This window comes from Pyricularia oryzae, chromosome 4 (assembly GCF_000002495.2).
Source record: "Pyricularia oryzae 70-15 chromosome 4, whole genome shotgun sequence".
Taxonomy (NCBI): Eukaryota; Fungi; Ascomycota; class Sordariomycetes; order Magnaporthales; family Pyriculariaceae; genus Pyricularia; species Pyricularia oryzae.
Window position 1 is genome coordinate 4,103,696 of NC_017851.1, and position 27,683 is coordinate 4,131,378.

The window sequence follows — 27,683 nt, forward strand, 5'->3', positions numbered from 1 at the left end:
TTTCGGTGGTGGCGCCGCGGAGGCCAGCCAAAATCGCAATCTATGTGCGAAGGTGGTGTTTTCCAACGGGCTCGGCTTTGGGGCGGACAAGGATATCAGACCGCTGCATAAACTGGTTTGGTGATGAGTCTGTTTTGCTCGTCTATTAACAGGAGACAAGTAATATTAATCGGAGCAGGAGATATTTTGGCATGAAAAAGAACTGGGAAGTCTGCCGGAGTAATAAAACGATCAAATAAAATAATGTCGGGACGCCCCAGAGGAGGGAGTACGGACAAACTTTAGACGAAGCTGATACGACCCAGACCCAGAGAAACGGAACCGAGCTAAACTGTTAGCCGTTGGAACTGCCACACATACCGCAACAGTTACAGCAACAGTCAACGATGAAGCAGTTGCCGCGTGACGGCCAACGGACAACCGAACTCTGTCCTTACTTGCAGCCCGCTGTCCTCGATTCACGACCTACCTACAGAGCACACGCGACAAAGAACGAGACGAAAGCAAGCCAGGACCAGGTGCACGAGTGAAAATGACGATGGAGCATATCCAGCGGGGATCCCAATATTCGGGGTGGAGATCCATTAAAATCACCTGTCAAAAAATGTCATATTTCAAGGAAAACAGAGAGCACAGATTATCATATACTCTTGTTTCCAATATTAGTACGGCCAAGCGGTAAGATATCAATCAAGGCAGCCACTCGCTTGAATCCTTTCAGCCAGGTAGAGGTAGGTATCAACCTTACCTTACCGTACAGTTACAGTAATTAGCTGGCTGCCTTGAATTGGGTGTCAAGCTCCCTGGCTGCCTCGGTACCCTGCCTTACGGTAACTATCTGACTTGATACCGGATGTTTCCCTATTTCGCACCTCACAAGTAAGCGTCGCATCTTCAACTTCCTCCCAAGGAACCTGTAACCGAAAGCGATGGGAGAAGGGAAGTCTCCTTTCAGCTTGTTAATTCAGCCGTAAACAACAACATACAAAAAACCATCCCTTCAGTCTCCGTCCATCAATCTACGGAACCCATCCAATAATGTACTTCCGTCGGCTCTTGTCTAGAAGCGCCTCAGGCCTCGCTAAAGTTAGGCTTTCCCACACACCACACCCCGCATCCACCATAGGTACATTCTACTAACCAGGTTTACGTACCTGCTGCGTGTCTACCATACGGTATCCGTAGGCACTAGGCAGGCAATACCAAGTACAGTATATATCCGGTTCTTGATGCTTTCCAAGAGACTCATCGCCCGCGTCCGGTGGATGCACCCTTTGCATCATCGTAAAACGCGCCGGTGAATGGACGCTCGACTGTCCTTGTCATCAGTTGGTTTTGTGGGGACTTGGGAAACGGAGTCTAGGGCCGGGTCGGTGTGGGAGTGTACATGTACAGTACAGTACAGGTTAGCTACCTAGGTAAGGTAGGCAAGAAGGTACGTACTACTGGCGCCGCATGCGGCTGCGTGAGTTGTGCAGCACCTGAACCCCACCAGCTGGACACCCCAACACCGCCAATATGCAGACTCCCAAGGCATTCATTCGCGCCCGCTGGGCTGACTGAACCGCCGACCTGTCGGGGTCGGGTTGCGCAGAAAGGCTGATCTAGGGGTCCTCCTGAAACAGCGTTTGTTTCGGTGGTTCCCGCCCCAATCCTACCATCACCTCTGTTTGCATGCGCATATGATGGTAAAAATCTTTTTCTTTTCTCCAGTGTACTGCGGTTGCAGTCCAGATAGGCAAGGTACGTACCAGCTACTGTATGTGCCTGATGTAATATACATATCACGTAGCACTTTGTACTGACGCATTCCCTTTTTTTTTACTTTGTTTCCCTGCCGACTGTGCTTTCTCGGCGTATCATGGTAATTACTGTAGCATTTGTCGTGCTCAAATGAGTACCTGGTAGGTACATGAGGTATTATACGAAGTTCGTGTTGAACTGATGTAGTTGACAGACTTATAGTATTGACATGTACCAATATATACTGTATTGTAAAAGTCGGTCTGAGTTGGCTCATTTCAGGTTCAATGCATTTCAATCGTTCTCCGTTGGTAGCCAGGGTGTATCCAAGTTACAGCCATGCGTGACCTTAATTGAACGCATGGCTTTGCCTTATCTCGCTAAAGTAATTATAGGTAAACAGGAGTCAAAATGTGATTGACAGTTTTCATTGTGTATGTGTAACTCACTCCCCAGTTGAGTCTTAGGTAGATGTGATCTGCCATTTTTTCTGTTTTCAGGCATTGATATTGCTGAGCAGCCACGGGTTGCAAAACTGCATATGGTTGCTGTCGATTGTATCAGAATCAGACGGAGGGGATTCTAATCTCATAATTTTTCCATGGGTCATGAGATGCGAACCAAAATCACTGGTTTAGGTAGTCTGGACCCAAGTAGTGCGTTGAACTTCCGAAAGCGTTGAGCCGCCCTCTCAAGTGTTTGTCCAGCCATCGTGAATTCCCGATGAGAATCAGTATACTTTTTGTTATAGTCGAGGTATATTTATGCGATGCCTTTTTTTACCGGTACCGATTGCACTCTTTCCTCTCCAACACTCGTTCCGGGCCTCCTCGCTCGCTCGCGTGCTTTGCCGTCAGAAGAAGCCTACCTGTGGCCGTTGAAAAAGTCGCGACGCAACAGACTCCGCATTCTCAAAGAACAGAAGGAAAACAATGTTTTTTTTTTCTTTTTTGCCAACAGCTACCTACCTACATTACCTACTCAACCTGTAACACCGCCCACATGCCATGCCAACGTCGCACGTGTCGACGATTGTACGTAGCACTGGATTAGATTGGCATGGGGTTTGGGGGCAGTAACTTGCATGCTAGGGGAAAGCGTTGCAGCCATCGCCAAGGAACGAATCCCCGAGATGCCAAATTCGGTACTTGGACCGCTGGTTTTTCATGTTTGCAAATACCCACGCTAGGAAGCAAATCTGCCACGCAAGGCAAAATAAAAATAAAAAATCACTTAAGCACAAGACCATCCATCTTCTATAACCCCCCTCAGGGGCAAATAGAAAAGCAATGGCGGAGGCGAGAGCAACCACAAGCTCACGTTTCGAAACGCGACTCCACGATCAACGTCGTAATCAGCCGTTGGCCAAGCGTCTACTGAAACAACCTCATCGTTAGCCCCTGTAACTTAGCACGCTCTTCACCAAAAAGATGACGATTTGGGAGATCTTTCCAATTTTTGCCCGAACCGATCATCACTTTGGCCCCCACCTTGGCCCCTTTTTTCCGCGTGCACCTTGTTGTCGCTTGTCGTGTTTGTTTGTTGGGTGGCGTATTTGACGTATGACTGCAGAAAACCGATGGGGAATATGTATACGAAGTAGTATTTGTAACGAAGTAGGGATATTTTTGGCATGCACCTGGGCAAGAAGAGCCGCTACAGTCAGATCAAAAAGGCCGAACTGTCGGTGCCGCGGCAGAATCCGCTATAGCCGAATCATCACCGCCCTTGTCTCGCGCCGACGCAACCACTATCAACCTAAGGGCCAAGGGGCGCAATAATCTCTTCTTAAGAAAAGTGTTCTAAATGCGACCTCGACTAATGTTACAGTTACAGCAAAGTCTGTTCTCGATAATGGGAGGAGAATCGGAATTGCCGAGCAGCTTACATTCCGGTACAGCACAACGATAAACAATTCAATCGAGACAATGTAACACTGCTTCTCCAAGCAAACAGCACAACATAAGGCAGTCCAATTAATTGCCTAATCCGGCATTTGTCACATTGAGAATACACTCCACCAGCTCACTATTTTCAATAATTCTCCATCGTCTCACGGACAACCATTTATTACCAGACAGTTTCAGCACAGAGTACCTAGAACTAAATGATCCGTGTAAAGTGCTTGGCTCTCCGAGTCCCTGGGTCCCCCACATTACGTGGTAAGTTTAATCGAATGGAATTGGCAATTCTGTGACGTTCTAGTCTACTATGTAGGGCTCCTTTCACTCGGACTGCTTTGATGCTATTTTCTCTCACCTGATACCGACTGGACCACCGATGTGTAAAGTGTAATATATTGATTGTGTCTGAAACGACAAGGCTGTGTAGAAGCTTGGTGAGTATTATCGCTGCACCTAGGTACTTTGACTGATTGATCAGTATACTTAGTTGAGACAGCCAGGGCAATCAATCTTTTACCTCATCGCCTGGTACTACGTAATTGAGCTGGTATGCACATCAGCAGATGAAAATAAGCCATGGTCCGAACCGCTATCTGTCACCGCCACTATATTTATAGCCGCAAACCACGTCCTCACGTTGATTAACACGTAATTACATCGATGACAGGAACGCGGCATGTGGAAACAACGCCATAGACATTTTGAAAGAATGTTTGATGTTTATTTTCTAGGGGGTTCATCGTTGATCCTTGCCTCCAGAGATAGTATTGGTGTGGTACTGTATTGTCTTGATCTCGATATCAGCCACACCGGCTGCAACCATAATCAACACAGCCACAGACTACAAATGCCCTGCCACTAATACTACGTCATACATTTCAAAGACGATTGTTGATGGAATATTCGGGCCAACATTGCAAATGCCCGAGGTGTGCCATGCATATTAGTTGTGAGAGTTCATGTATCCGTAATGGCATGCATAATTCATCGATATCTTGCTAGCTTGCTCCTCTACAGTAATGAGATTGAAGTGTCCAAAGCCCGATTTGTTCCTGTCAATCCTCTCTGTGCATACCGTTACTAATATCTCATTGTCTACCGGGATGATAAAACCAATCACAATAAAAATACACCCAAGGCTCGCCAAGAAGGAAACACAGGCTGCGGTCCCAATACAAGCTAGAGCTAATTAGAGAACAAGCAAGATGTTGACAGGAAGACGCTATCGCTATTCTGACCGAATACCTGACGAATGCCTTGCACGGCATACCGCTCACAGTCGGAACAGTTCGGGGAATGGAAACATGTGCTTGTACATAGGCCTTTAAAAAGATCCCGGCAGTCCGGCAGCTCTGCCATTGGTTTAATAGGCTCCCGTGCTTTGAACGTGGGAGGTAAGGTGCGACTGTGATTCTGCGGGCCCCTATTGGTTGCCAACAAATCAGGTTGATATCATAGTTACTACGCACTTCGCCGATGGTAACTGTGCATGAGAAAAAAAAGATCGTTGCAGCAATAGTAAATGTGATTGTAGCTTTCTCCAAATTGATCCCGTCTCGCGATCCAAACCAGCACAGCTTTTCTTCTAAGCTGGTTAACGACCCAAATAAGAACAAAACCCTCGACAAGAGTTGTTCCATCACCATCACCATCATCACGCCCCAAGGAACTTCGTACTACATGGCAAATCAGCAACGACTTCCTACATCCAACACGGGCTACTAGGATCAGTATAGCTTCGTGTCTGCCCACCAACACCTGATCTGATCAAATGGACTCAAAGTTACACCGCAATGCGATTTTTTTGTCCTACCTCGGATTCGTTACGAAGATAAGGTCCATAGGGACCCCGAGGTCCTTGAGCCCCAAGGCTTGATTGACAAGCCGACAGGCCTAGTCCCGAGACTCTTGTTCTATCATGGAACAAGCTAGCTACCTCAAGAAGACGCGGGCACTCCCAGGGATTGCGCGAAGGGCTTCTGCCAAGCCACGGGACGCGTGCTTGCCTAAGCTGGACACCGAAGTGGTCCCGGACTTGTCGGTCGCTTCATCGCCGGCAATCCAGACCTCGGCATCTACGCCAACCCTGACGGGAAAGAGGAACAGTATAGCGAGGTCTCTGCGTTCTCTTGGGCTGGGCTCGCCCATATCTTCACCGACAGCCTCGTCGACATCGGTGTTTGCTACCTCAGACGGCGAGTCGGTATCTCCGCTGCCAAGGACTCTCAGAAAACACAGGACCGTCTCTATCGACTATGGCCGCAGCCAGCTGGGTCGGCGAGAGTCCTCTCGATCCATCTTCACCACCAGTGCGGGCTCGCATGAGACTACATCGGTCTCTCAGAGCTCCACCAACAGCATCGATGGGAGGATACAGTGGCATCTGCAGCAGGTCAAAGGTGTCTTCAAAATCATCATTGAGCAGCATTTCCTGCGTAGTAAATCGGCATATGTTATTGTCACCAACAACTACATTATCAAGGTCAAAGGCATTGCCGAAGTCCATGCCTTGTTTCCATCGCTGCCCCCGGACATGCTCCCCGGTGGTCCTACGCCGGCATCCAAAGCCGAACGCCCCGCAAATCCCGAGGTGTCCCAGTTCATACCAATCGAGTCACTCGTCTCTGCGTCCAGAGCTGAGAGCTCGAGGCCTTACTTTGGCATAGAGCTCTGGTGGAAGTCGACCTATTCACTCGCTGCGTTTGGAGCTTGTCAGTTCTTTGCAGAAGACCCCACGATGAGGGACCTGATGCTCGACAGCGTTCATGCGGCCGTGAGGAAGAAGGACGACGCCCACTTTGGTGTTCCACGTGTGGCACACGAGGTAGAGGAGAAGATTTGCGAAATTTCTCGACGTGAGGAACCAGAGTATCCGTTGCTACGGCCAGAGATGTTCCCCGTCGGCATCAGACTGGCTGACAATGCGAAATGGGCCGAGAACGAGTCCTTTTACTTTGCGATTGGGGTGAACCTATGTTATTTTATCAAGGCAGCACGACCAGCAGATAACAAGGGGCTGATCGCCACATATGCAAAATATGGAATCATGAATCTTGAATGTGCTAACGGCTGCTGGGCGCCACGGGAAGACCGGTTTGAGCTACGATTTCGGTTTGTCATGTTCCTTTTATGATAGGATCTGTCATCCAACCGCCAGAATCTTGGTGTTAGACACTGACACTTCTTCTTATAGAAAACCTCTCGAAGCCAAGCCAACGTACCTGCACGTATCAAGCCGGTTCTCCCACCACATATTGCAGACACTATTGAAGGCAGACGAGGCCCTCAGACCATGCTGGCCTAGCAGTCTTCGACGAACCCAGGTTTTTAGGGTCGACAAGCTTCCGCATTCAGGGGTCGATGTCGATGTGGCAACAGGAACGTCGACCGAGTTTGGCGGACTCCACAGAACACACAAGGCCTTCTGCGCCGCCTTTGACTGCCAGCCAGTTGCTTGGGAAATGCGCCTTGACGGCGGCTTTGGTCCCGAGTTGCGCGTCCTGCCACCTCGGGACGCCAGACCCTCCTACGAGCCTCTCGAGCTGATGGCCCTGCTGAGGGCTATCCGCTACAACCGCTTCATAGGCTCCATATCGCTCCGTGGTGTTAGTCTCAGGTGTCTTTGGGATAAATTTGATAGCTCACGGCCGGAATCAGTGGCTTACATGAACCCAGATGGTATGTCTCAGCTTTCGCTCCGCAACAGTTCTTCTTGTCAAATATTAACCTTTCACTATACAGAGACCATCATCAGCTCTAACCTCTGCAAGCATGTGCAGAAAGGATCAGTCTTGTCTCAGGAGATCCATGCTTTAGCACTCTGCTTGCCTTCACTAACACAAATCGACTTGACCGACACTCTTGGCGATCTTCCACTTTCACCACATAAAGACCCAGACCTAGGCATACTATTCCCTATCATAAATCTACTCAGTGTCGGTCTAACAGCCTGCAATCGTATCCTCGTGGCTGGGTGTCGTCTGGGATCGGGTGACGTTGCGGCGTTGGGTGAGTACCCGTAAGCATAAGGAATGGGATAGAGAGCGCAGACTGCTAACAAGATATGACGAGGGTTTCAGTCTCGGGCTTAGATCAGAGAAATTCCGTTGATGACGGCTTACAGTTTGGAGCCGAATTAAAAGCTCTAGACGTGTCGAGATGCTCCCTGTCTAGTGGTGATCTCACAGCTATAGTCGAATCTCTCATGATTCAGTCTCGATCACTTGAACTTCTCGATATTTCCCAAAACATGGGTCGCATTTTCCCTGGCACCATTTCTAGATTCATCGAGGCTATGGCTGACCTGCGCAGCTTGAATACTTCCGACGCAGTAATCGGACAGGATGAGACGAATCTTTTGTCGTACGAAAGCCTTGGGGGGTTCAGAAGCATCGAGCGTATAAACATTTCAGGGTACAAGATGACACTGGATACGGAGAAGGCTCTTATAGCCTTTCTCGAGATCAAGGCCATCGACCAACGCCAAAAAGGTGGCTTCTCAATAGCATCCCGCGGTCTTGAACGAATACAACTCGACAGCTGCGGAATCGATGGACATCGTGCCGCACGTATTATCAGTGCAGCTTCAGGACTTCAGGGGCTACACATCCATCTAAACGGAAACCCTATTGATCAAGGGGTGGAAGATCTCGCGTCTGCCATTGCATTTTGTTCCGAAGGGAGCTTCGGGTTGCACTTGGACATGATCGAGTTCAACAGAGTTGAAGGATATGTACGGCTGCTCCAGGCCATAACCGTATCCAAACGCTTCATCTACGTCTCCTTAGCGGGAACAGCCCCTCCACCTCTACCCAGTGCGGTCTGTACACCCGCCGTTTCGGATGCGCTGGAGCAGCTCTTCGCCCTAAACAACTCCATCAGAGTTCTGGATCTTTCAGGCTACGCCGGCAAGCTTGACGAGGGGCAGCTGGGACGCGGATTCGGCCGCGCCTTCAGGGGTCTCAGTCGCAACGGCACAATGCGAACCCTCATCCTCCGCAACCAAAATCTCAGCACAGAAGTCGGCGACCTCGGTCTCGGAATACAAGAGAACCGGGCGCTGCGTCGACTAGACATCCGAGGGTCCGAGATCAACCTGACGGCCCTGTTGTTCCTGCGGAGATCCCTCAAGTCGAACCGCACCATCGTCCAGCTGCCCTTTGGCAGGGAGCAGCAGGACCGCCTCCTCGAGCGTGCGGTTCACAACGTCCCGGAGCCGGCGAGGACGGTGGCCTTGAGCGACCTCAGGCTCGAAGTTTTGAAACAGGCCGTGGGCATCCAAAAGATCATCGCGCGCAACCGCAAGGAGGCTGAGATGGTCGACGACGGTGACCAAGTCGCAGGTATACTGCTGGGCGCGGAACCCGATCACGGCCTCGACATCGACGAGCAGGATGAGGACGGCTTGTCCTTCTTGCAGTACTCAGCGCGGCCGTTGCGTCGTCAGAGCCGGTGCGTCATCTCCTCGCTTACTGAGCCCGAGGTTTTCACCAATCCTTATCGTTTGAGTGACTTGGAGGAGGCTATTGCGAGTGCGGGGGGCAGTATGGATGTGTCCCCAGCCCGCCATCCTTAGCAGTTGACGTATTGGGGAGTTTTGTCTCAGGCTTTTGCTTTTGTTTCCTTTGGATTATTTGGTGAATTTCCTTTCTCTAATAGTATCATAAGAGCGTAGCATTGACCTTGACACTATACCCAACATCTGATTTGGTTCTGCGAGCGCGAAGCGTCTATATTTCTGCACCAAAGGGGGAGCGGGAAGGAAATCTTTAGTACGAACCTAGATTACAAACCTAGATATGAGTTGCGGATCATGATGGACATCATGTGGTATTTTGTACAAGTCACAAATGTCATCATAATTTGTACGTATAGAAGATACTCCGAAGGTTAAAATGGAAAATGCTGAATTATAGCCAATCATGTGCCAATCTAGCCAGCCAAAGTACGAAGTAAAAACACTACCATACATAACCCGTCAACGCCCTGACCCGATGAACGCCTATCCCAAAGAGAGACGAGGAAACAAACATATGAAAAAATCGTGCGTCTCTTGAAGAGTGCACGCATGGCTCGAAGCCCACATCTTGGTCCCCAAATACCGGCACGACATGCCGGTGTAAACTTTGAACAGGGGACTTTAAATGTGCTCCACAGGTTCCTCGGGCAGCAGCTCCTCGATCTCTTCATCGACTTGGAGGAATTTGAAAGGAGGCTGGACGATGCCGTTGAAGAGGAAGGTGAAGTAGACCAGGAATCCGAAACCAAGCACCTGCAGCCATTTGAAAGTCTCCCAGCCGAGTCCGAGAGAAACTATCCAGATAAAGAGGGTCCTGCAGGTATCGATTGTCGAGCGCGAGGTGGCACTGACGGTGCGAGTGACCGAGAGTCCAAAGAAGTTGAATCCACTAAGTTTGCAGACAGCCACTGTTAGCATACGCGAGTCAAACCCAGGCCATTTGAATGGCCGGTACAAAAGCGAATGACAATATGAGAAAACGTCACTTATGCAGACTTACCCAATACTGATCATAATGAGGACACTGGAAATCAGCACCCTGGGGTTCTCAACCATCTGCCGCCAGCCCTCAACCATGTCAAAGTACCCATATTTACCGGTTTCGGTACGGCCGATGGCGAGATGCATGACGATCATTCCCAGGACGGTGACGGAGAAGCCAAAGATGCCCTCCCAGCCGACGACGCGGATCGGCTCGATGGTCGAACGCTCGAGAAGCCACTCCTCGACCACGAACTGGGTTGCGGTAAAGATCTGGGCACCGGCAATCAGGAGCACGCCGACGACGGCGCGCAGCGCATTGGCATCCAGACCGCCTTCCGCGGTGGAAGCGGCCTGGAAGGGGGTAGAAGTGGGAACCACTTCGCTGTGTGGGGAGCCTGGCTTGGCCTTGTCCGGGTATATAGCACCGGCGAGGCCCACGATGGCGACGCCGGTGACGACACCGACCAGGGACAGCCACTGGAAGAGGTGCAGCCTGCGGCGGAGGAACACGACGCTGAACAAGCCGACGAAGAGAACAAGCGCACCCCTGGTCATCTGGTATATAGAGGCGGCCACCATGAGCAGACCGGCGTTCATGAGAGTGGTGCCGCAAATGTCGCAGATGGCGGGTATGGCAAGGAGGAAGACGCGGATGCCTGCAAGCATCGAGTCATGGGCGTGGACGGGCTTGCCAGCGCCGGTGCCGTTGAGGGCCGTGGTCGAGTGTACGCTGGCGTCGTCGGCGTCGGGGACATCATCGGAGCTACGGACGGCCTCGTAGCCGGCGGCCTGCTTCCTGGCCATGTAGCGTTCGCGGAGCGACATGAGGCCGATGACCAGCCAGCAGCCCATCTCACCGACGAACATTTGCGCCGTCTGGATTACGGGCTGCTCGAAGTGTACCCGCTTCTTGGGGTCAGGGTCCTCGCAGTTGCGGACGCACTGGTTGTCCTGTTGAAGGGGAGGTTGGCATTGTGGTTAATCATTGGTTCAAGCCGGGAGCGATGGAGACATGATTAAAAGATAGTAGTTCATCGTACTTGGTACTTCGTCAACAGTGTATTACAAACACCAGTCAGTAACATCATGGCCACCAGAAACGGGACCATGGCTCTGGACGCCATCTTGGCTGGTGTACGTCGGGTCAACCGAACGCGATCGGGAGCTCGTTTGATTTCCGCGCGTGAATTGCTTGGCGAGTTGTCGTGATGCAGGAGTAATGTTCAACAATGAGGTAATTCTGGTTGTATCCTTCACCGTGTCTGCTCTAAGCTCTAGTCAACTCAAGATGAGCTCCCAATGTCGTCCAAAAAATAATTGCTGGGAGCCGAGCTGTTGGGGTTGATCGGTCTGTTCTCGAAAACCAGCAACTCTCTGCCGTCTAGGTGCCGGGCTAGGCTGGACTGTCTAAAGGCTTTCTCGGAGTGACTTGCACCTAGGCTTCTGACTCGTCCAAACGTCCCCCGGCTAAGGGTGGCGCTATCATTAGGACGCGACATCTGACCAAGCACCAAGCGTCGGGGGCTGGTGGGCACGTGTGGGTGGTTGCTGTTCACAGAGAACAGTAAGCTGTGTACTAAGGTAGACACGTGCGTGTGGTGCATCCTCCCCGCCTGAATTCTAGGTACCGGGGCAACCTTGTAATCCAAGCAAGCCCCAAGATAAAGGTTTTCTCGAGAGTCGCTAAATCTAGAATACGGTCCCCACAACTGGGGGCGGTGCACCCACCTGCAGGTACCCTAGCATAGGTAAGGTACCTACCTAGGTATCTGCCTCTGGTGGCATTAGGCGTCAAATCAAAGTGAAGTCAATGGTTCATCCACCGTCGCATGAGGGGCAATACAATCCCAATCGGGAAGTAATAGAGGGGTTTTTGCTCGAGTCTGGATGCGCCAACAGCTGGGGATAGGATACCCGCAGGGCCATGTTCCCAAGAGGAGAAAAGCCTCAAACCCCCAAGGAAATCAAACCAATTCGACTCGCTACGGGTACCGTCAGCCAGCCAGGCCAGCAAAACACCGCTGCCAGAGACGGACTGACTGTCCATCCGCCCGCAAAGTCTTGGGAGCCCAAATTTATGCGTTGTTCGATGTAGTGCGTACCCACAAAAGGACCATATCCGATGTCCCGCGAGTGGGAAACACGCAAGCTCGACTTGGTTCACAAACAGTCATGTAGTGAGCGACGTCCGGCTGTACAACTACTCTTCTTTGGGTGCTTTTTCGATTTGAAAACACCATATCATCAGCATCATACCGACGAAGATTTTTTTTTTCTATCGCCCCATGGCCTCCTTTACCTAGTGCGGCCCAGATCTGCTTGTGTTTACCATGCATGCTTGGCGGCCTGAGATTGGAGCTTTGAACTTGCATCCGGGGGAGGCTTTCAGGCCATAAGGAAACAGAGGAGACGAGACAAAAGAAGCCCAGCTCTTGTTTTTTTTTCAGCGAGTAATTTGCTATTATTTTGGAGTCTGCCTTGCAAGACCTTCAACAAATTACCGGAACGGTCGGGCTTGGTTGGGTCCCATAGAGTTCTACCTTTGTATAACAGACGTCTATCCAGACCCGGCACTTGTTTGAAAAGTTGTCGATCCATCAGTCAGTCACTTGTTGAGTGCTGCTGTTGGAAACTAATTGAGCAGAGAGTATGGAAGCAAAATCATTGGTAAGCAAACAAACAGCCCTATCAACAGCCATTGCCGACAATTTTTATCATTTGTTATTTTACTTTCAATAGTCCTGCCTGCATATCTACATCGGCAAATTGGTAGTACATTGTCCAGTGACTTACACTATGAGCCCCTATCAGGAATTCGAGCGGTTGGCCCGTCAAGCCAACACTAATTCGGAAGCCTTGCGAAATGCAATAGCTGCTGCTGAGGCATGTTTTCAGGCCGTCGACCATGCCTCGTCTCCGTCAGAAAAGGCACGCCTGAGACGCAAGTTGAAGGAACTGCTTGCCTACGCCGAACAACTTAAGAAAGGCCCCTCACCACAGACTCGTCCTGTGACGCCTGGGCAATCTCGTCGCCTTCCTACGTCGGAAAAAACCATCATACTACGTTCTTCTCGCCTCCACGGCTATGTCTTTCCACCATGGGAGGCCCCGCCATCTGCTAATCATTTTAGACTGGCAGACGATGGCACATTGTACCAGTAAGGCCCTCCGATGTCAGACGAAAGGAAAAGAGGCGTTCCCGCTTGAGCTAACAACTTTCTGACTCATCCAGAGATGAGTCTGAATTCTGTCTATCTCCCAGGCAGCAGGAGATATTTGCTGGGTGGAAAAGGCCCTCTGAGATGTTCTCACTACCGAGCAGGGCTAGCGATGGCGGGAACAATGCTGCACATAAACTGCCGTCAACATTGATGCAAAGAGCTGCGACGGAGAACGACTTGGTGCAGGACATCACAACCGACTGCAGTGTTGTTGCCAGTTTATGCGCCGCTATGAAGCATCTCAGTTGCAAAGAAAGCCCACTGCTTGCTGATCTGATGTACCCCTTTGATGCGACCAGTTCGACACCGCTCATGTCTGAGAATGGCAAATACATATTCAAGATGAACTTCAATGGCTGCTTCAGACACGTAGCTATTGACGATCGCCTCCCTGCCTCCCGCACATCCCGTACCCTGTTTGTGGTGGATAGAAAAAATCCTCAGCTTATCTGGCCTGCCCTGATGGAGAAGGCCTACCTCAAAATAAGGGGAGGCGGCTATGACTTTCCGGGAAGCAACTCGGGGACAGATCTATGGGTTCTCACCGGCTGGATACCTGAGCAGATTTTCCTTCACGAGGATATGGAGCCAGACCAAAGCTGGGCTCGCATCAAAGATGGGTACGACCGTGGCGACGTCGTCGTGACCCTTGGTACCGGGAGGCTGTCAAACGAAGAAGAGGAGGCACTCGGGCTCGCTGGCGAACATGACTATGCTGTTATGGATGTGCGAGTAGAGAACGGGATACGACGCATGCTGGTCAAGAATCCCTGGTGTGATGGCCTCATCTGGAAAGGGGTCGGCTCCTCAGCCGTGTTGGAACCAAAAACGACACCAAACTCTCCAGCAGGAAACTCCCCGGCATCTTCAACTGATGGAATGACGGGCACGTTCTGGATCTCTTTCGAGGACATCATCCAAAACTTTGAATCACTCTACCTCAACTGGAACCCGTCACTGTTCAGCCACCGCCAGGATCATCACTTCACTTGGGATATACCGGACCCCATGTTGGCCAACTCTTTCGCACGGAATCCTCAGTATTCAATCTGCGCTCAGGCTGACGGCACAGTGTGGGCGTTGTTGGACCGCCATTTCCACGACGAGGAGCTTACAATTACTCGAAACAGGTTATCCACTCCACCTCGTAGATCGACCAGTCTTCCGGATTCTCTTGGCTTCATGTCCCTTTTCCTCTTCTCCAACACAGATGGCAATCGTATACAGTTGCCTGATCGTCCCCGATGGCTCCAAAAACAGCCGTTCGTGGATAGTCCGCAAACACTCTTGCGCTTCAGAGCCAGGAGGGGAGAGCGCTACACACTTGCGGTCGCGCAATCCAGCCTCCCATTGCCCAAATACAACTTTAGCCTCTCCTTTTTCAGCCGCTCGCCGCTTGAGGTGAGCAAGGCGGATCCCGAACATTTCCACTACACCACAATAACCGGATCATGGACGCGGCGCTCCGCGGGGGGTAACGGCGCCGAACCCACATACCTGTCAAACCCGCAATACTCGATCAAAGTCACCACGCCCACCGCCATATCACTTCTTCTCTGCACAGGCAATCAGGACTTGCCGCTGCACGTGGACCTGCTCTGGTCAGGCACGGGCGTAGCAGCCAGTGGGACCGCCCGTGAGATTGTGGCATCTAGCGGCGAGTACCGTCGTGGGAGCGCCCTGTGTGCAGTCTCGCGCTCGTGTCCTGCTTCTACGGCTGCTGGCGGAGCCTCGGTTCTCCAACCGGGCGTATATATCGCTGTACTCTCTACCTTTGAGCCTGGGCAGTTAGCATCGTATACTCTTGAGATTGGCTCATCGGCACCCGACGGTCCCGTCATTGTGGCTCCGGCCGCCCGAACCGGTGCAGCCGCCGGGCGCCTGCGCACCGCCCTGCCGCCCGTTCCTCAATTGCCGCCCGCCCGCTACACGGCCACGGCAGCCCAGTGTGACCAGGACCCGAGCGACGCCCGCGGCCACCGCGCGCCAGTCATCGTGTCGCGCCTGACCAGGCTCAGTGTCGCCGTGGCACCTCGCTCCGGCGGAGTCGACGCCGTGCGCGTGCGCCTCGAAGCCGGCTCCAATGCCCACCGCCGCGAGCTCGCCTTCAGCGGTGGTGACACCCACGAGTTCGTCGACGCTGCGCGCGGCGCGCGAACGCTCGAGGTCGATGTCGACCCGGGCCTGGCTCAGCGCGAGGGTGGGCTCTGGGTCGTGATCGAGCAGATGGGAGGCGGCAAGGGCAACGGCGCGGCGGCTGCCTATGTTGCTGCTCCAACCGTCGTCGAGGTCTTTAGTGATAACCCCGTTCAGCTCGGGCAGTGGGAGTACAACGATGACTAGTTATGGGGCGGTGGTGTCTGTAAGAGCACCTGCTGCTGCATGTTTTATGGGAGCGGAACCAGTATCTAGAACAAAGGCAACTAACTACATATAATTTGCTATTAATACAGTACATGTGCCCGCACCACCTGATCGTCATAACTACTACTACATATTCTTCTGTTGAGATGGCTTGTTTCTTTTTCAAAGTTCTATGAAAGGCTTCCTGATCGAAGTAATATTCATACTAACAGAAAAGAAAGCTTAACGGTATTCCTTGACTTTGAGCAGCCTTTGTGTAAAAAAAGCAGTTCAGGAATGCCATTTTTTGAACCATTACGACTCGTCTCCATATGGCCGAGGACTGAAGAAGTGATTCCCCCCTCCCCCAGTCCGCCCAGAAGACTTCGGATCCTTGGTGACCAGTCCATCCAGGCTACCCCTTCTGTATCTCCCCATTCGGCATAAGTCTCGTGTTTTTTTCCCCGAGGGGTCTTCTTTTCCTTTTCCCTCTAAATCCCCACCCTCTTCTTGGAAATCCAAAGCCCTCGCTGCTTGTCGATCCATATAAGCGAACCAGTGGTTGTCCAAGGCACGCATGTGATTGCCGCTAACCTGAAAAGAGCCCCAAAAATAGCCCGGGCAAAGAAGCAAGGATCGAGGACATATCATGTATCTGCGTGCCTAGGACGATTAGTTAATGCCACCTGTTTTCTTCTTCTTTTTTTTTGTCCTATGGATGAGGATGATATTAGTCGCAACGTCCTGGCCTGTCCCACCGGCCAAGGGACGTGCCTCTTTCGTCGATGCACATATGCACATGTCTGTCCATGACTCTTCAGAAATGACTTCTATCATGTGGCGACTAAGCATAGTGGTGTGATCTTTCTTGTCTTTTCCGAGTTGTGTATGTTCAGTTTTGGATATTTTTCCGTGTCAGGATGTATTCCGCTACCTGAAAGGGGCTGGCTGCTTGAGGCTTGAGTGACACCAGGAAAGAGGACGAGTTAAAGGCAAAAAAAGTGTCAGCAATGCTTGGTGTTCAAGACGATTTGTTTGATTGGAACTGTATTGAACTTCTGAATGACTTGAAATACAAAAGGGAGAAATTGCAAGGCATGTACAGGTGTTGTATCGCAAGCGAGCCATTCCCCGAACCACTTTGTTTGTCCGCGCAGTAGGAATCATGCCTTTTTGCCTAGTCCTCGAACCTGAGATTTTCCGAGTTCTATCCTCGCCACTTTCCGACTTCTTTCCTCCCTTCCTCATGGTTCGTTCGTGATTTCGCTTCTCCTCCCAATGCTCCAGATGGTTTCAAAAGAGAACACGCCCAGCCTCCCTTTTCAGCCATCGATCGGGTTAAAGAAAAAAATGAGATAAACGCTAAAAGGTTCTTTTACACGACTATTACCATGCCCATGCCGCCAACAAAACGATCCCAGCTTTAAATTTCGTAATGTCCATATGCGCCGGTCCTATATCCGTATATATCCCGAGCGGCCAAGTGTCCAGTGCCGCTTATGATGACGAGACTGATAAAAAGTTTGTAGCTCCGGGCCGGTAAGATATGCGTACCTCGGTCCCTCCAGGGACCGCCATGAAGGAACAAGGCCAAGAAAGAAAATAAAAGAGGATTGATAAAAAATCCCGCCACAGCTTTCCAAGTCTGCAAGGGCAGGAGTATTAGGTCGAAGATAAAGCAATGAATAATGAAGATGATAAAAGTCAAGCGCTAGTCTATCGGGCGTATACTGTAAAAAGGGATATGCAAGTGTGGAAAGTAGTGGTTTAAGACTTAAGTAGATAGACGTCCCTCAGTCTTGGCTTCTGCATGTTTGAAACTCGAAGTCAGTTTCGGATACTTTAACGGTAAAGGGGTGATTTGGCCCACGTTTCCTGGTATAGACTTACCCTTGACTTGCTCAAAGACCTTCAACATCTTCCGGCGAGCTCCCAGTGCATTGACACCCCGCTCCTCAAGCTGCTTGTCATCAAGCTCGATGAGATCGACCCAGCGCATGTCCTTGAGGTTGTCAGTGTACTTGTGTAGACGCAGGCTGCGAAGCCAAGCAGGAATGTCCTGGAGCAGGGTAGGATCGGTAGGGTCTTCCGGAGGCTTCGAGCTTCCCCTACGACCACGGGGAGAACGTCCGCGGTTCATGTCTGAGTGGTCAGAAAGGTAGCCTTCCGGCGCCAAGCCACCCATGCCAAATTGACCCATGCCGACCGGGGCAAGACCACCGCTCATGGGGTTCAGGGCGTTGCCAAGCATGAAGTTGTTGCTCTGAGGAGACGCGAAGGCCATGCCTCCAAAGCCAGCGGCCTGCTGCAGAGCAATTCCCGGGGAGTTGGGGCGCGAGCGGTTGTTAAAGGACATTTGCTGCTGACTCTGCATCCCTTGCATATTCAAGAGCTGATCACGGCTCAGGACCCTGCCGTGCTCGTCAACCATAACGACGTTGGGGGAGATCATACCCGGCGATAGAGGGTTCTGTCCCGAGTTGTCGTTGGAGCGGGTCCGGCGGTACTTGCGCACGTCGTCCAAGGCAAACCGGTTATTAACCGTCGACATGGCGGCCAACTTCATGGCAGTGGCATTTGCGAGCATGTCTGCCTGGCCACCCTGCTGCTGCGGGAAGTTCGCTGCCATCGGCGTATTGACCATAGAGGCCCAGTTACCGCCGCTAGGTCCACCGAAGGGGGAAGCGACGCCAAGCTCACCGCCAGGCTTGTCAGAAGCGGTCAGGGTTGTGTTCTGGATCTGCGCGTTGCCACCTAGCTGACCGGGGCGGGGAGAGCGCAAGCCAGCACCAATAGAGGGTGCAGCAAACTGGCCCATGGGAGCCTGGCCCGGAGCGGGTTTGGCCCGAGCCGCCGCATCGCCAGTGCCCCAAGGAGAGGTGGGATGCTGACCGTTGGCATCGTTACCCTCGGAGGCACCAACCAGGGAGTTGCGATTGTCGACAGCGGTGCTGTTACGGTTCGAGGGAGGCTGGTTTCCTGTCTGCTGGGTAAACTTGGCCTTCTCCGTCGCAATGGCGGCGGCGGCATCGGGGAACATCATGTTGATGGTCGAAGGGTCAAGGCCTGACTGGCGTTTGGCACCCTGTGACGCGGGGCCCCGTGCAATCGAGTTGCGAGCAGAGTCGACGCTCAGTTTGTTCATGGCGTCGCTGAGACGGTTTGACATGGGATCTAGAAGGGGTATACTAATGTCAGCAACGCAGTCATAGAGTTTATTCAGGATATATGCAAATAACAACTGACCCTTATCAAAGTTGGCGGGTGACAAAACTCCTGACATGGGGTGGTTCTTTCCCATCTGTTGCAAGACCTGGATGAAGAAACGGATCTGGACCTGAGTCGTCTGCTGCAGCAATGCATAAAGCGCAGCAGTCCGCTCGGCCTCGCTAAGCACCCTGAACCATTGCTCGATGGCACTGAGTTCGTCCTTGAAGTCCTGATCCAGTGTGGCAGCGGCCATCTCTTCCAGAGTAGTCTCATACTGATCAATATCAGCGATCCACTGCTGGGCAAGCTTGTCTTGCGGATCAATCTCAGAGTTTCCTTGGCCGTGATAAAAGTCCGAGGACGGGCGGGCGTTGCCGCCACGCGCGGCCGAGCCGGTCAATGCAGCGACATCGGCGGATGCACGGAGGTGGGAGCCGGAACCGACGGCTCGGGACGACGGAGGACGCAAAGAAGATACGTTGGAAGCCTCTGGAGTGCTCATTCGGTTGCTGGCGGCGTGAGTGTTGGAGGCCTCGGGAGTGCTCATCCTGTTGGTGGCGGTGGACTGAGCAGCTGACATGTTGGGCGTTGGCGCTGTCGACGAATCGACCAGTGAAGAAGATGTGAGTCTCAGCGTTGATTAGAGTTGTGCAAGCTCAGCACAAGGAGGAAGGGTGGGAAAATAAAGAAAAATGTTTAGTAGTCTAGCAAGACGAAAAAGGGTTGTAATGTGTATGCAGGTACGTGTTCGAAGCGGGTCAAGTCAGGGACCGGTGGGCGGCATATGAAACAGGACCAGAAGGCTGTTCGAGGTTGTGGTGGGATCGAAGCTGATCAGTGAGTGGCCCGTGACAGAGTAGAGCAACTGTTTCGAGACTTTCCCAAGGACCCCGGATTAATGCTGCTTCGCCCCCCAAATTTGGAAATGGGTTAACAAAGTAGGTAGGTATATGGCACGTATAGCTTGCCGTGCTAGACGTGCGAAAGGTCCGTTCGTCCCAAGTCTAAACCGGATGCGGTCCAACACCGTGCCACAGAACCGAGGTTCTGCTGAACAAAAAAATATTTGATTGAATAGCTTTTTGAATTTTGCAGACCACGAGGAGTAAGCTGAAATATGTGCCTGGACAGTGCCTTTTGTCGATTCAATGGTGGCCCGAGACTACCGGGTAGTGTAAAAAATCAATATATCGAAGGATCGAATTTTGTTGACGAGCAGCCTCACAGGATACAGCAAAAGGTCGGATGGTGCTACCAAGAAACTCCTGCAGCAGCCGGCTGATGACCTCAAAGGAGTGTCCTGAAAGGAGAGGGAAAGAGGAGAAAGATGCGAGTGCAGTACGCACACGCAAAAGAATAAATTTCTCTTGTCTGTACTCTGGTGGCCGAAGCGTTGCTGCGACGTTGACAGGGGGCGGGGGAAGGAGGGAAAAAAGTCAAGAGAAAAAAAAGGTCGGCTGCAAGAAGCAATAAAAAGGAGTAGTAGTCTCGGAAAAGCCAGTTGGAGCAATGAGAGTGGGAGTTTAGGTACCACGCCAATGCGCAGGCAGGGGAAAGATGTGCAAGTGGAGACGGCGCTGCAAGCCGCGGAGAGAGTGAACACCTAATCCACCCTCGCGCTACTAATTAAGGCGTGGCACGAGTTTATGGTGGGGTCCTAGGCAGGTAGAAAATCCATTGATAGTTTGATACAACAGATTGAAATAGAAGCCCGAGCAATAATAACACGAAGCTTCTTTGCCAGCAGGGATCCACCACAACGATTACCTTGACTTTTCCGACTGAATCAAATGCGACGCAACAATCCGGCAACTGTTGACTTATCACATACCTGGTCTGTACTTGGGTACCTGCTTACTACGACGTCGCTTTTGGCTGAAATAAAGGAGTACATGCGAAAGGGCAAGGTTTGAGGTAAGGATGACGAGTTTGGTGTTTCTTCTTGACAGAATCATGGGCAACTGTGGGTAGGGTGTTACGTCTCAACTTTTTTTTGGCGCCACCATGTCTCTCCCAGAAGGAAGAGGGAGACGGGGAATGCCTTGGACATCAGACAGGATGAGTGCGGTACTTACAAACCAAGGACAAATATTGGATGGAATATAGGCACCTGCCTGGCGGATGAAGTCGATCCATGCCTATATGTTCATTCACCTCTTAACTATTTTGGGAAACGGCAAAACAACAACAAGTATGAACTGCAATATGAAGACGTGGAAATTTTTGATCGTCATCCAACGATGCTGTAAAAGCCAAGCTTTTATTTATGCTCTCGTCTAGGACGGTGCATGGTCCATACGTGTACCTAAACAGTACTGTACTGCAGCTGACTGACAACCACACCATTCATGCCACAGCCACCACACACGGTTTTGTTTTCATCTACCAAAGTCTATCAATCATCAATGTCGTAGCCACCACCACCACCACAAAACGATAACTAGCTCCAAAAGCTAGCGAGTTTAAGGGAATGTAGTCTACCATTCATGCACCGCGGCCGTAGAGGTAAGCAGCCGGAGGTGTTTGGTAATAGGCGGACAAAAGAATCAATCTTGGCACGATTAAGTTTCCTTCAGCAAAACGAGCATGGTAATAGGCTCTATGCTGTACACACTAATGCCGTCAAATATGACTGTAAAAAATCAGGGAGGGACGTCCCTTCACGTTGGGTTAACAGATTTGTAGGTCGACCACACCAGGAAAAAAGGCGCAAGGCCAGGGGAACAAGGTCGGGTCGTCATATTCGTCAAACGAGGTGCATGCAGCGTGCATGTTGCGCACGAGTTGCACCGAAAGGCAGGCTATCGACCCATCATGACAGATCCTAGAGTGTCGTAGGTTTGTTTGCCCAAATGCAAGAATGTCTCTTTGCCCTAGAAAAAAGCTCGTCAAAAACGCCTGGGTGGCGGGTTGAGAAACCTTCAAAACGCCGCCGAATCGATGCCTTTTGTCCTTCCGAGAAACCCCCAGTTTGCCGTCGTTATTGCTTAATTTGATCAAACATCGTCCGTTCAGGCCGTCTCCCGCTTGCCCTCCTTGAACTCCTTCTGCAGAGGAAGTCAGTATTTGCGCTTGTCGCCGGGACGGTGGTAGTCAGTTTGGAGTCGGGCTCACAATAGCCTTGGCCGTTCCGTGCAGCGCGTGCCTGTGGTTACGGCGGAACTTGGGGTCGGTACCCTTGAGCGAGGGGTACCTTGAGGTCTTGGGCTTCTTAATACTACACGTCCATGCAGAGTGTCAGCTGTCTTCCTCCTCCAATTTTCGGCTCCTCTCAAGGCTGTGATCGGGTGGCAGGAATCGTGCGAGTGATTTCGTTTGATCGTGTCGATGATTGGAGAGGCTCGCGGGGTGGGAAGCCAACGTACCCGTTGCGGTGAGCCTTCCGCGACTGGTTGTGCTGAGACGAGTTCTTTGACTCTGAAAAAACAAAAACTGTCAGTATTGGCTGGGTTTTGCAGGTGCAATCATTAGGATTCAAAGTTTACGTACTGGCCATTGTGAATGTGGTTTACCGAGTTTGAGGGTCGGGAATGGCGGCGATGAGGTTTTCGGAGCTTTGGAGTTCAGTAGGTGATGCTTTGCTTTGTGCGGGTCAAAGCGAACAGTATCTCTAGGGTTGGAGGTTGCTAATGTAGCACGTGACAGAACCCGCTCTGACCCTAACCCTCCGCATCAGAACATGTGGGGTGCACGAGCACGCTAGTACTTGAACAGTGGTCCTGCTTGACTGGGTATTCTGACACCTAGACTAGAACTAGACTATAATTGTTCAGTACTGCAATCGCCTGTCTAAACTGCATGTCGTGCAGGCGGCCTCGAAACCGACAACGGTCATGAGAATTGAGAACAAAGGAATATACAGAAACGGACAGCACACTGGGGACCATCCCAAATTTTTTGTTTACAATTGTCAAAAATCCAAAGACGTAACTGAGGTTCTATTCAACTTACAGTAAAGCATGTACAAAGCGAAGCGTGAATATCAACCGCGCCTGATGGAAATTGTCCAAGATGCAACAAAGGTGTTCAACAATGCCGACAACGCTCTCCTCATAATTTAGTGTAGAGTAATCCATGTCTAATTTCTAGAGTCTGGCTGGTTCTGACGTCTTTTTTTCTTTTCTTTTTTACTTTGTAACCAGGGGCGAGACCTTGCTTGCCGCACCACTGGCCGCAGATGTCGCCTTTGAGGCCAGATCCGCAGCGCTGTACAGCTGTTTTGACCTGGCGGTTTGAATATAGCGCAAGAATAGGATGAAAAGAAGCTCCACTCTATGATGATACAGAATACAGTCAGTACGGTCTTCAAGCACGGAATTATGGCAGTAAGATGGTTGCTCACCTCTCCTTGGTCATCATGAGGAAGCCCTGAACGAGCAGGCCCTTCAGAATTTGCGGTCCAATACCCTTAAACAAGCCTGTTGGCCCGTCATTGTCGATAATGAAGCGCATGACCTCGACAAAACTCTTGAAGGGCTTGCCTTTCCTCGACGCAGGCGGCTTAGACTGTAGACCGACCTTGGCAACGATGAGGGGTTGGGTTGCAATCGTGGCCAGAGACTTTGACATAGCTCCGAGGACTAGGGAGGTTTAGAGAATTAGTAAGTGTTCTGCTGAACATGGTTTTGAGATACAACTCACCGAAAGCCTCCCAAGGCTTCAGGTTACTCTTTCCGGGAAAGAAGAGAACCTTCAGGCGCTCATAAGCACCATAGGTGATAGCAGGGTTAACCACCAGTACCAAACTCGCCTTCAGACCCCGCCAGAGCCCAAACACGCCGTCTTCGCTCTCGATGACATCCTTTGCTGTGTCCAATAACCCCTTGCGCTCCTCCTTGCTCTGAGTCTGTTGTCGCGTGGTTACGACGGCAACAGGGATGGTGCAGAGTTGTGCGACAGCACCGGCAATGGCGCCGAGCGACAATTCCACGGCGGTGGATGGTGCCGAGGGTGCTATGCCCGTCTTGGAGACGGACTTGAAGTACAGAGACCTAACGACCGAGTACCAGTAAAAGTAGGCAAAATTTGTCGACGCGACGCCGATGAGAGAGCCGCCCATGCCGGCGTAGAGGCCGCCCAGACCGTCCTGCTCCATTATCTTTGTTATGGCGTCCCATGTCGAGTTGTAGTGCGGTTCGCTGCCCGGGGCCGGGGTTTCGCCAGTCTTTGGTTTAACCTGGACTTGCAGGCGTGTCTTGACGCTGGTGTGGGATTCCTCTGTCAGTTCTTGTTTGTGCGGCAGTCCATCGGTTCGTCCAACGGGCAAACAACGTACATATCGAGCGGGTAAACGAGGGCGTTGGCCAGCACGGCACCGGTGGCTCCGGCGGTGGCCCGGGCCCAGGGGCCGATTGGCGCCGACTTTGCTTGTGCACTCATATCGTCAGGATCTTGCTTCTGCCGTGGCTTTGCGTGTTGAGGTATCTAGGTGGGTTTAGTGATGGACGAATCTTGGCGCACGTAACAATGCCGATGCTGCGCTGGATTTTCGGTGGTTTATTTTACTACACAACTCCGTAGAACGAAAAGCTTGGAAGTGAGAGATAGGTATGGTTAGAAGCGGCTGAGGGGGTGGTTGGTAGAAGTTGATGCGCGACTCGGATCACTGCCGAGGCATGTGCGGACGGTCGCACTTCAGAGTCGTGGCTCGTCGGTTTCCTCAACGGCTAAAGACGGTGAAGCAGTATACTACCTAGGCAGGTATGCAGATACAATCTGGGTCAATTGAGACTATAGAACTTCTGAAAACACACTCCAGTTCCAGTTCATCAAGTGGGAATGAAAAAGATGTCGGCAATCTTTAACTAGCGCCTAGTATGTTCGCCGTGCCCGCCAACCTCGGTCCGCACAAGGCTCGACTTCAACCAGCAGTGTGACCCGCTTCTCCAGGCCGGGTGGGCGGTCGGGCAGACGGCAAAGTCGAAGTGTGCACACGGCAATTGGACTCGATACTTGGCACCACTAATATCCGGTTTGGCTTGGGTGGTTTTCGTTTACCTGAATAATTAATCACTGGCCCGCTTAGACGAGTTTATCGCATACAGAGATGCTTACGTAAGCTTCCACCGTGAGTTCCTGTGGGATGATCTTGGACCCTGACCTGCCTGACTAGATACCACCTAGGTAGCGTTAAGGAAATTATGAAAAAAAAACCATCTTCTATTAGTCCGAATGACACTTTTCCGACTTTGATGATGCCTAGGTACGTACCTACCTAGGTACCTTACAGGCCAGGTGTCTCGGCCTCCGCACAACCATCGTCTCAAGGCAGATTCGATTTTTTTTATGACGGCCTTGAATCTTCCCAGGTGAGTGAGCGTCATACCGAGTCCAGCATCATCTTTTATTACAAAGTGGGTAGGTACAGTAGGTAGGTACTTCGTACTTTGTAAGACCGAGGTTCCCGTTCGCCTCTCAAAAGTTTGGGATGCCTTACCTCACCTGGAATTATCGCCCAGCTTGAGCCAAGGCTTCCGGTGCACCGTGCTTTTTTTTCCCTGATTGACCATCACACAATCAATCACCCATTCGTCCACGGCCTCAGTTGACGTCAGCGGGAATGCCACTGGAAGATCAGCGCAAAATGCGGTCATTGACGATGCACACACAATAACCCGGCAAATCACAGTCAATGTTTTAACTCCTACCGGTACGCAAATCCGATTCATCTGTGGATGCCAGCCGCTGCCCCCTTTGACGCCACAAGTTCTGGACTTCAGGGACCCGGACCCCCTACCTACCAAAAAAAAAAAAAAAAAAAAAAAAAAACACAGTCGAATACATCACCCCCACTCGATCTAATTACGACGGTAGCCCCGTAATCCCTGCACCGAAACTCTGTTGCTGGTAGCGAAGGCCAGTGACAGCATCTCAACTCTTTTCGGTCTCGGGCTGTTTTAACAAAAAGGAAAGCCCGGTCCTGTCATCCCTGAGGAAATTTTGTCCTGTATTGTTGACCAGACTGGAAGGTTACATGCACCTATAATTCCCTGCCTCTGACCAAGGATCCCACCTCTTTTACATTTTCGACCTTCTTTACATCGTATTGTTATCCATTTGTCTATTCTAATAATTCGACTTTACTCGCGTCCAACCGACGACGCATTTTGTTTACCCTTATCGCACACCGTGTCAAACAATGTGCCTACGACACTGTTGAAGAACCACGTTGATCCTCGAGCCATGCCAGACGCTATCCAAGATGTTCCGGTAGACCGTACCAAGAAACCGATCCCTCCCGAGCTCATCCATCTCACCGAGCCATTCGAAAATGGCTATCACTTTCCGCCCAAGTATCCTTTTGGAGAGACTTGCAAGCATGCCTGGTCTATTTCTTGGCGTTGGGTGCTGACGATCAAGGGCTTCCTCATTACCATCTATGGCTTGAACGTCGTGGCCTGGGGTGGCATGCTCTTCCTACTGCTCTGCAACGCGTCGCCCGCCATGTGCATCCCCAACTGCGACGACAAGGCTACATCTCCCCGGCAGATATGGCTGGAAATAGCGTCCCAGATCCTCAACGCACTCTTCTGCGTGACGGGATTTGGACTGGCGCCTTGGAGGTTTCGCGACCTGTACTACCTCATGAAGTACCGCATCTCGGACGATTTTGACGGCATACGTACTCTCGCCGGCATCCACAAAGGCTGGTTTCGCCTTCCCGAATCACAAACACTTCCTCTCGATGTCGGTCCCGACAACCTCAACGAAAACGTACCACGTGTGGCGATTCCGCTGCCCGAGAAAAAGACACCCAAGCCGCCTTTGAGCGGCATGCGGGCACCTCCCACGGCTATTTGGAAACTCGATGCCGTCATCTGGCTCTTCGTGTGGAATACCTTCTTGCAGATCGGGTTGGCCACATGTATGTGGGCCATGGACCGGTTCAACAGGCCGCCTGCTGTCACCGGTATTCTCGTTGGCTTTGGCTGTGTTGTGGCAATGATCGGAGGACAGATCATGGGATCTGAGGGATCGTCAGTCAAATCAGTCGAAGGTATACCTCTGGATGACGAGGACAGGGAGAGGCTGCGTGCTGATGAGGCGAAGGGCATCCTTCATTACAACAACAAGAAGGACAAGCTGCCTAAAGAGATACGGAAGGCTGCGAAGGACAAGGAGGCTGGGGAAAAGATATCAGTATAGCCTATCGACTTTTGGAAAATTCATGATAGGGAGTGCAGTACAACGCACTGGTGGCGGGCTGCGTCACACCCCTGTTTCCTTCTTTATTTATTTTTAATCTGCTTGGCTTTTGTTAACGTTACTTGTAACAATTATGTGGCTAGCATGGGGTTTGGCGTCGGGTTCGGGAAGAGTACACAAGATAGCATAATCGATTTTGTTTATTGTGTTGTTTGTTGACTTTGGTGTAGATACTGCCCTCAGATACTAACCTCTGGACCTATACACTGCCATCATCTGTGCTGCTGTTTTACGCTACAATGGCGACTAATGGGAAAGTTGAAAGTAGATCTGCCCGTTCTATTTATGTTGACAAATTAAGGTAGCATACCTAGATATGCAATGCAACTATCAAGGTACCCAGTTCACGAACCTACCCGGTTAGGTATGCGGCCAATAAGTTGTGGAGATCGTGACTAGCAATTTGATTATCTTTTTTTTTTCTGATCCGATTTCCACGGTCTCCTCCAACACACTCTCAATATTTTATCGACAAACTTACCTAAAAACGCCAGTGTTCTTAGTGTCCGCAATCCTTCTGAAATTCAAAATTTCATTTTTTCGGACACTTTTGTG

General features: G+C 51.2%; 9 protein-coding genes across 9 annotated transcripts; 3 read left to right on the top strand and 6 right to left on the bottom strand.

The window, feature by feature from the left end:
- Nucleotides 1–40: 40 nt before the first annotated feature.
- Nucleotides 41–1,537, bottom strand: MGG_17191 (uncharacterized protein; the record flags this gene model as incomplete). Its single annotated transcript, XM_003717196.1, has 4 exons — nt 41–142; nt 361–465; nt 1,155–1,318; nt 1,444–1,537. The coding sequence occupies 4 exons, from the start codon at nt 1,535–1,537 to the stop codon at nt 41–43; spliced, it is 465 nt and encodes a 154-aa protein (XP_003717244.1).
- Nucleotides 1,538–5,163: 3,626 nt separating this feature from the next.
- MGG_06337 (uncharacterized protein) lies at nt 5,164–9,566 on the top strand. Its single transcript, XM_003717197.1, has 4 exons — nt 5,164–6,758; nt 6,841–7,325; nt 7,389–7,655; nt 7,727–9,566. The coding sequence occupies exons 1-4, from the start codon at nt 5,566–5,568 to the stop codon at nt 9,220–9,222; spliced, it is 3,441 nt and encodes a 1,146-aa protein (XP_003717245.1). The 5' UTR covers nt 5,164–5,565; the 3' UTR covers nt 9,223–9,566.
- Nucleotides 9,455–11,654, bottom strand: MGG_06336 (uncharacterized protein). Its single transcript, XM_003717198.1, has 3 exons — nt 11,190–11,654; nt 10,166–11,100; nt 9,455–10,054 (listed from the first exon to the last, which is right to left on the bottom strand). The coding sequence occupies exons 1-3, from the start codon at nt 11,271–11,273 to the stop codon at nt 9,787–9,789; spliced, it is 1,287 nt and encodes a 428-aa protein (XP_003717246.1). The 5' UTR covers nt 11,274–11,654; the 3' UTR covers nt 9,455–9,786.
- A 436-nt stretch (nt 11,655–12,090) lies between these two features.
- MGG_06335 (calpain-7) lies at nt 12,091–15,837 on the top strand. Its single transcript, XM_003717199.1, has 3 exons — nt 12,091–12,816; nt 12,961–13,307; nt 13,382–15,837. Exons 1-3 carry the CDS (start codon nt 12,799–12,801, stop codon nt 15,711–15,713), a joined length of 2,697 nt encoding a protein of 898 aa, XP_003717247.1. The 5' UTR covers nt 12,091–12,798; the 3' UTR covers nt 15,714–15,837.
- An 888-nt stretch (nt 15,838–16,725) lies between these two features.
- MGG_06334 (VTS1) lies at nt 16,726–20,462 on the bottom strand. Its single transcript, XM_003717200.1, has 3 exons — nt 18,960–20,462; nt 17,604–18,887; nt 16,726–17,519 (listed from the first exon to the last, which is right to left on the bottom strand). Exons 1-3 carry the CDS (start codon nt 19,501–19,503, stop codon nt 17,488–17,490), a joined length of 1,860 nt encoding a protein of 619 aa, XP_003717248.1. The 5' UTR covers nt 19,504–20,462; the 3' UTR covers nt 16,726–17,487.
- A 1,093-nt stretch (nt 20,463–21,555) lies between these two features.
- On the bottom strand, nt 21,556–22,543 carry MGG_06333 (60S ribosomal protein L29). The gene is made up of 4 exons (XM_003717201.1): nt 22,413–22,543; nt 22,289–22,340; nt 22,038–22,140; nt 21,556–21,970 (listed from the first exon to the last, which is right to left on the bottom strand). Exons 1-4 carry the CDS (start codon nt 22,417–22,419, stop codon nt 21,935–21,937), a joined length of 198 nt encoding a protein of 65 aa, XP_003717249.1. The 5' UTR covers nt 22,420–22,543; the 3' UTR covers nt 21,556–21,934.
- Nucleotides 22,544–23,050: 507 nt separating this feature from the next.
- Nucleotides 23,051–24,302, bottom strand: MGG_06332 (peroxisomal adenine nucleotide transporter 1; the record flags this gene model as incomplete). Its single annotated transcript, XM_003717202.1, has 4 exons — nt 23,051–23,195; nt 23,266–23,503; nt 23,565–24,124; nt 24,199–24,302. The coding sequence occupies 4 exons, from the start codon at nt 24,300–24,302 to the stop codon at nt 23,051–23,053; spliced, it is 1,047 nt and encodes a 348-aa protein (XP_003717250.1).
- Nucleotides 24,303–24,727: 425 nt separating this feature from the next.
- MGG_17192 (uncharacterized protein) lies at nt 24,728–25,181 on the bottom strand (the record flags this gene model as incomplete). Its single annotated transcript, XM_003717203.1, has 3 exons — nt 24,728–24,900; nt 24,978–25,031; nt 25,151–25,181. The coding sequence occupies 3 exons, from the start codon at nt 25,179–25,181 to the stop codon at nt 24,728–24,730; spliced, it is 258 nt and encodes an 85-aa protein (XP_003717251.1).
- MGG_06331 (uncharacterized protein) lies at nt 25,057–27,348 on the top strand. The gene has a single exon (XM_003717204.1). The coding sequence runs from the start codon at nt 26,106–26,108 to the stop codon at nt 27,066–27,068; it is 963 nt and encodes a 320-aa protein (XP_003717252.1). The 5' UTR covers nt 25,057–26,105; the 3' UTR covers nt 27,069–27,348.
- The last annotated feature ends 335 nt before the right edge of the window (nt 27,349–27,683 follow it).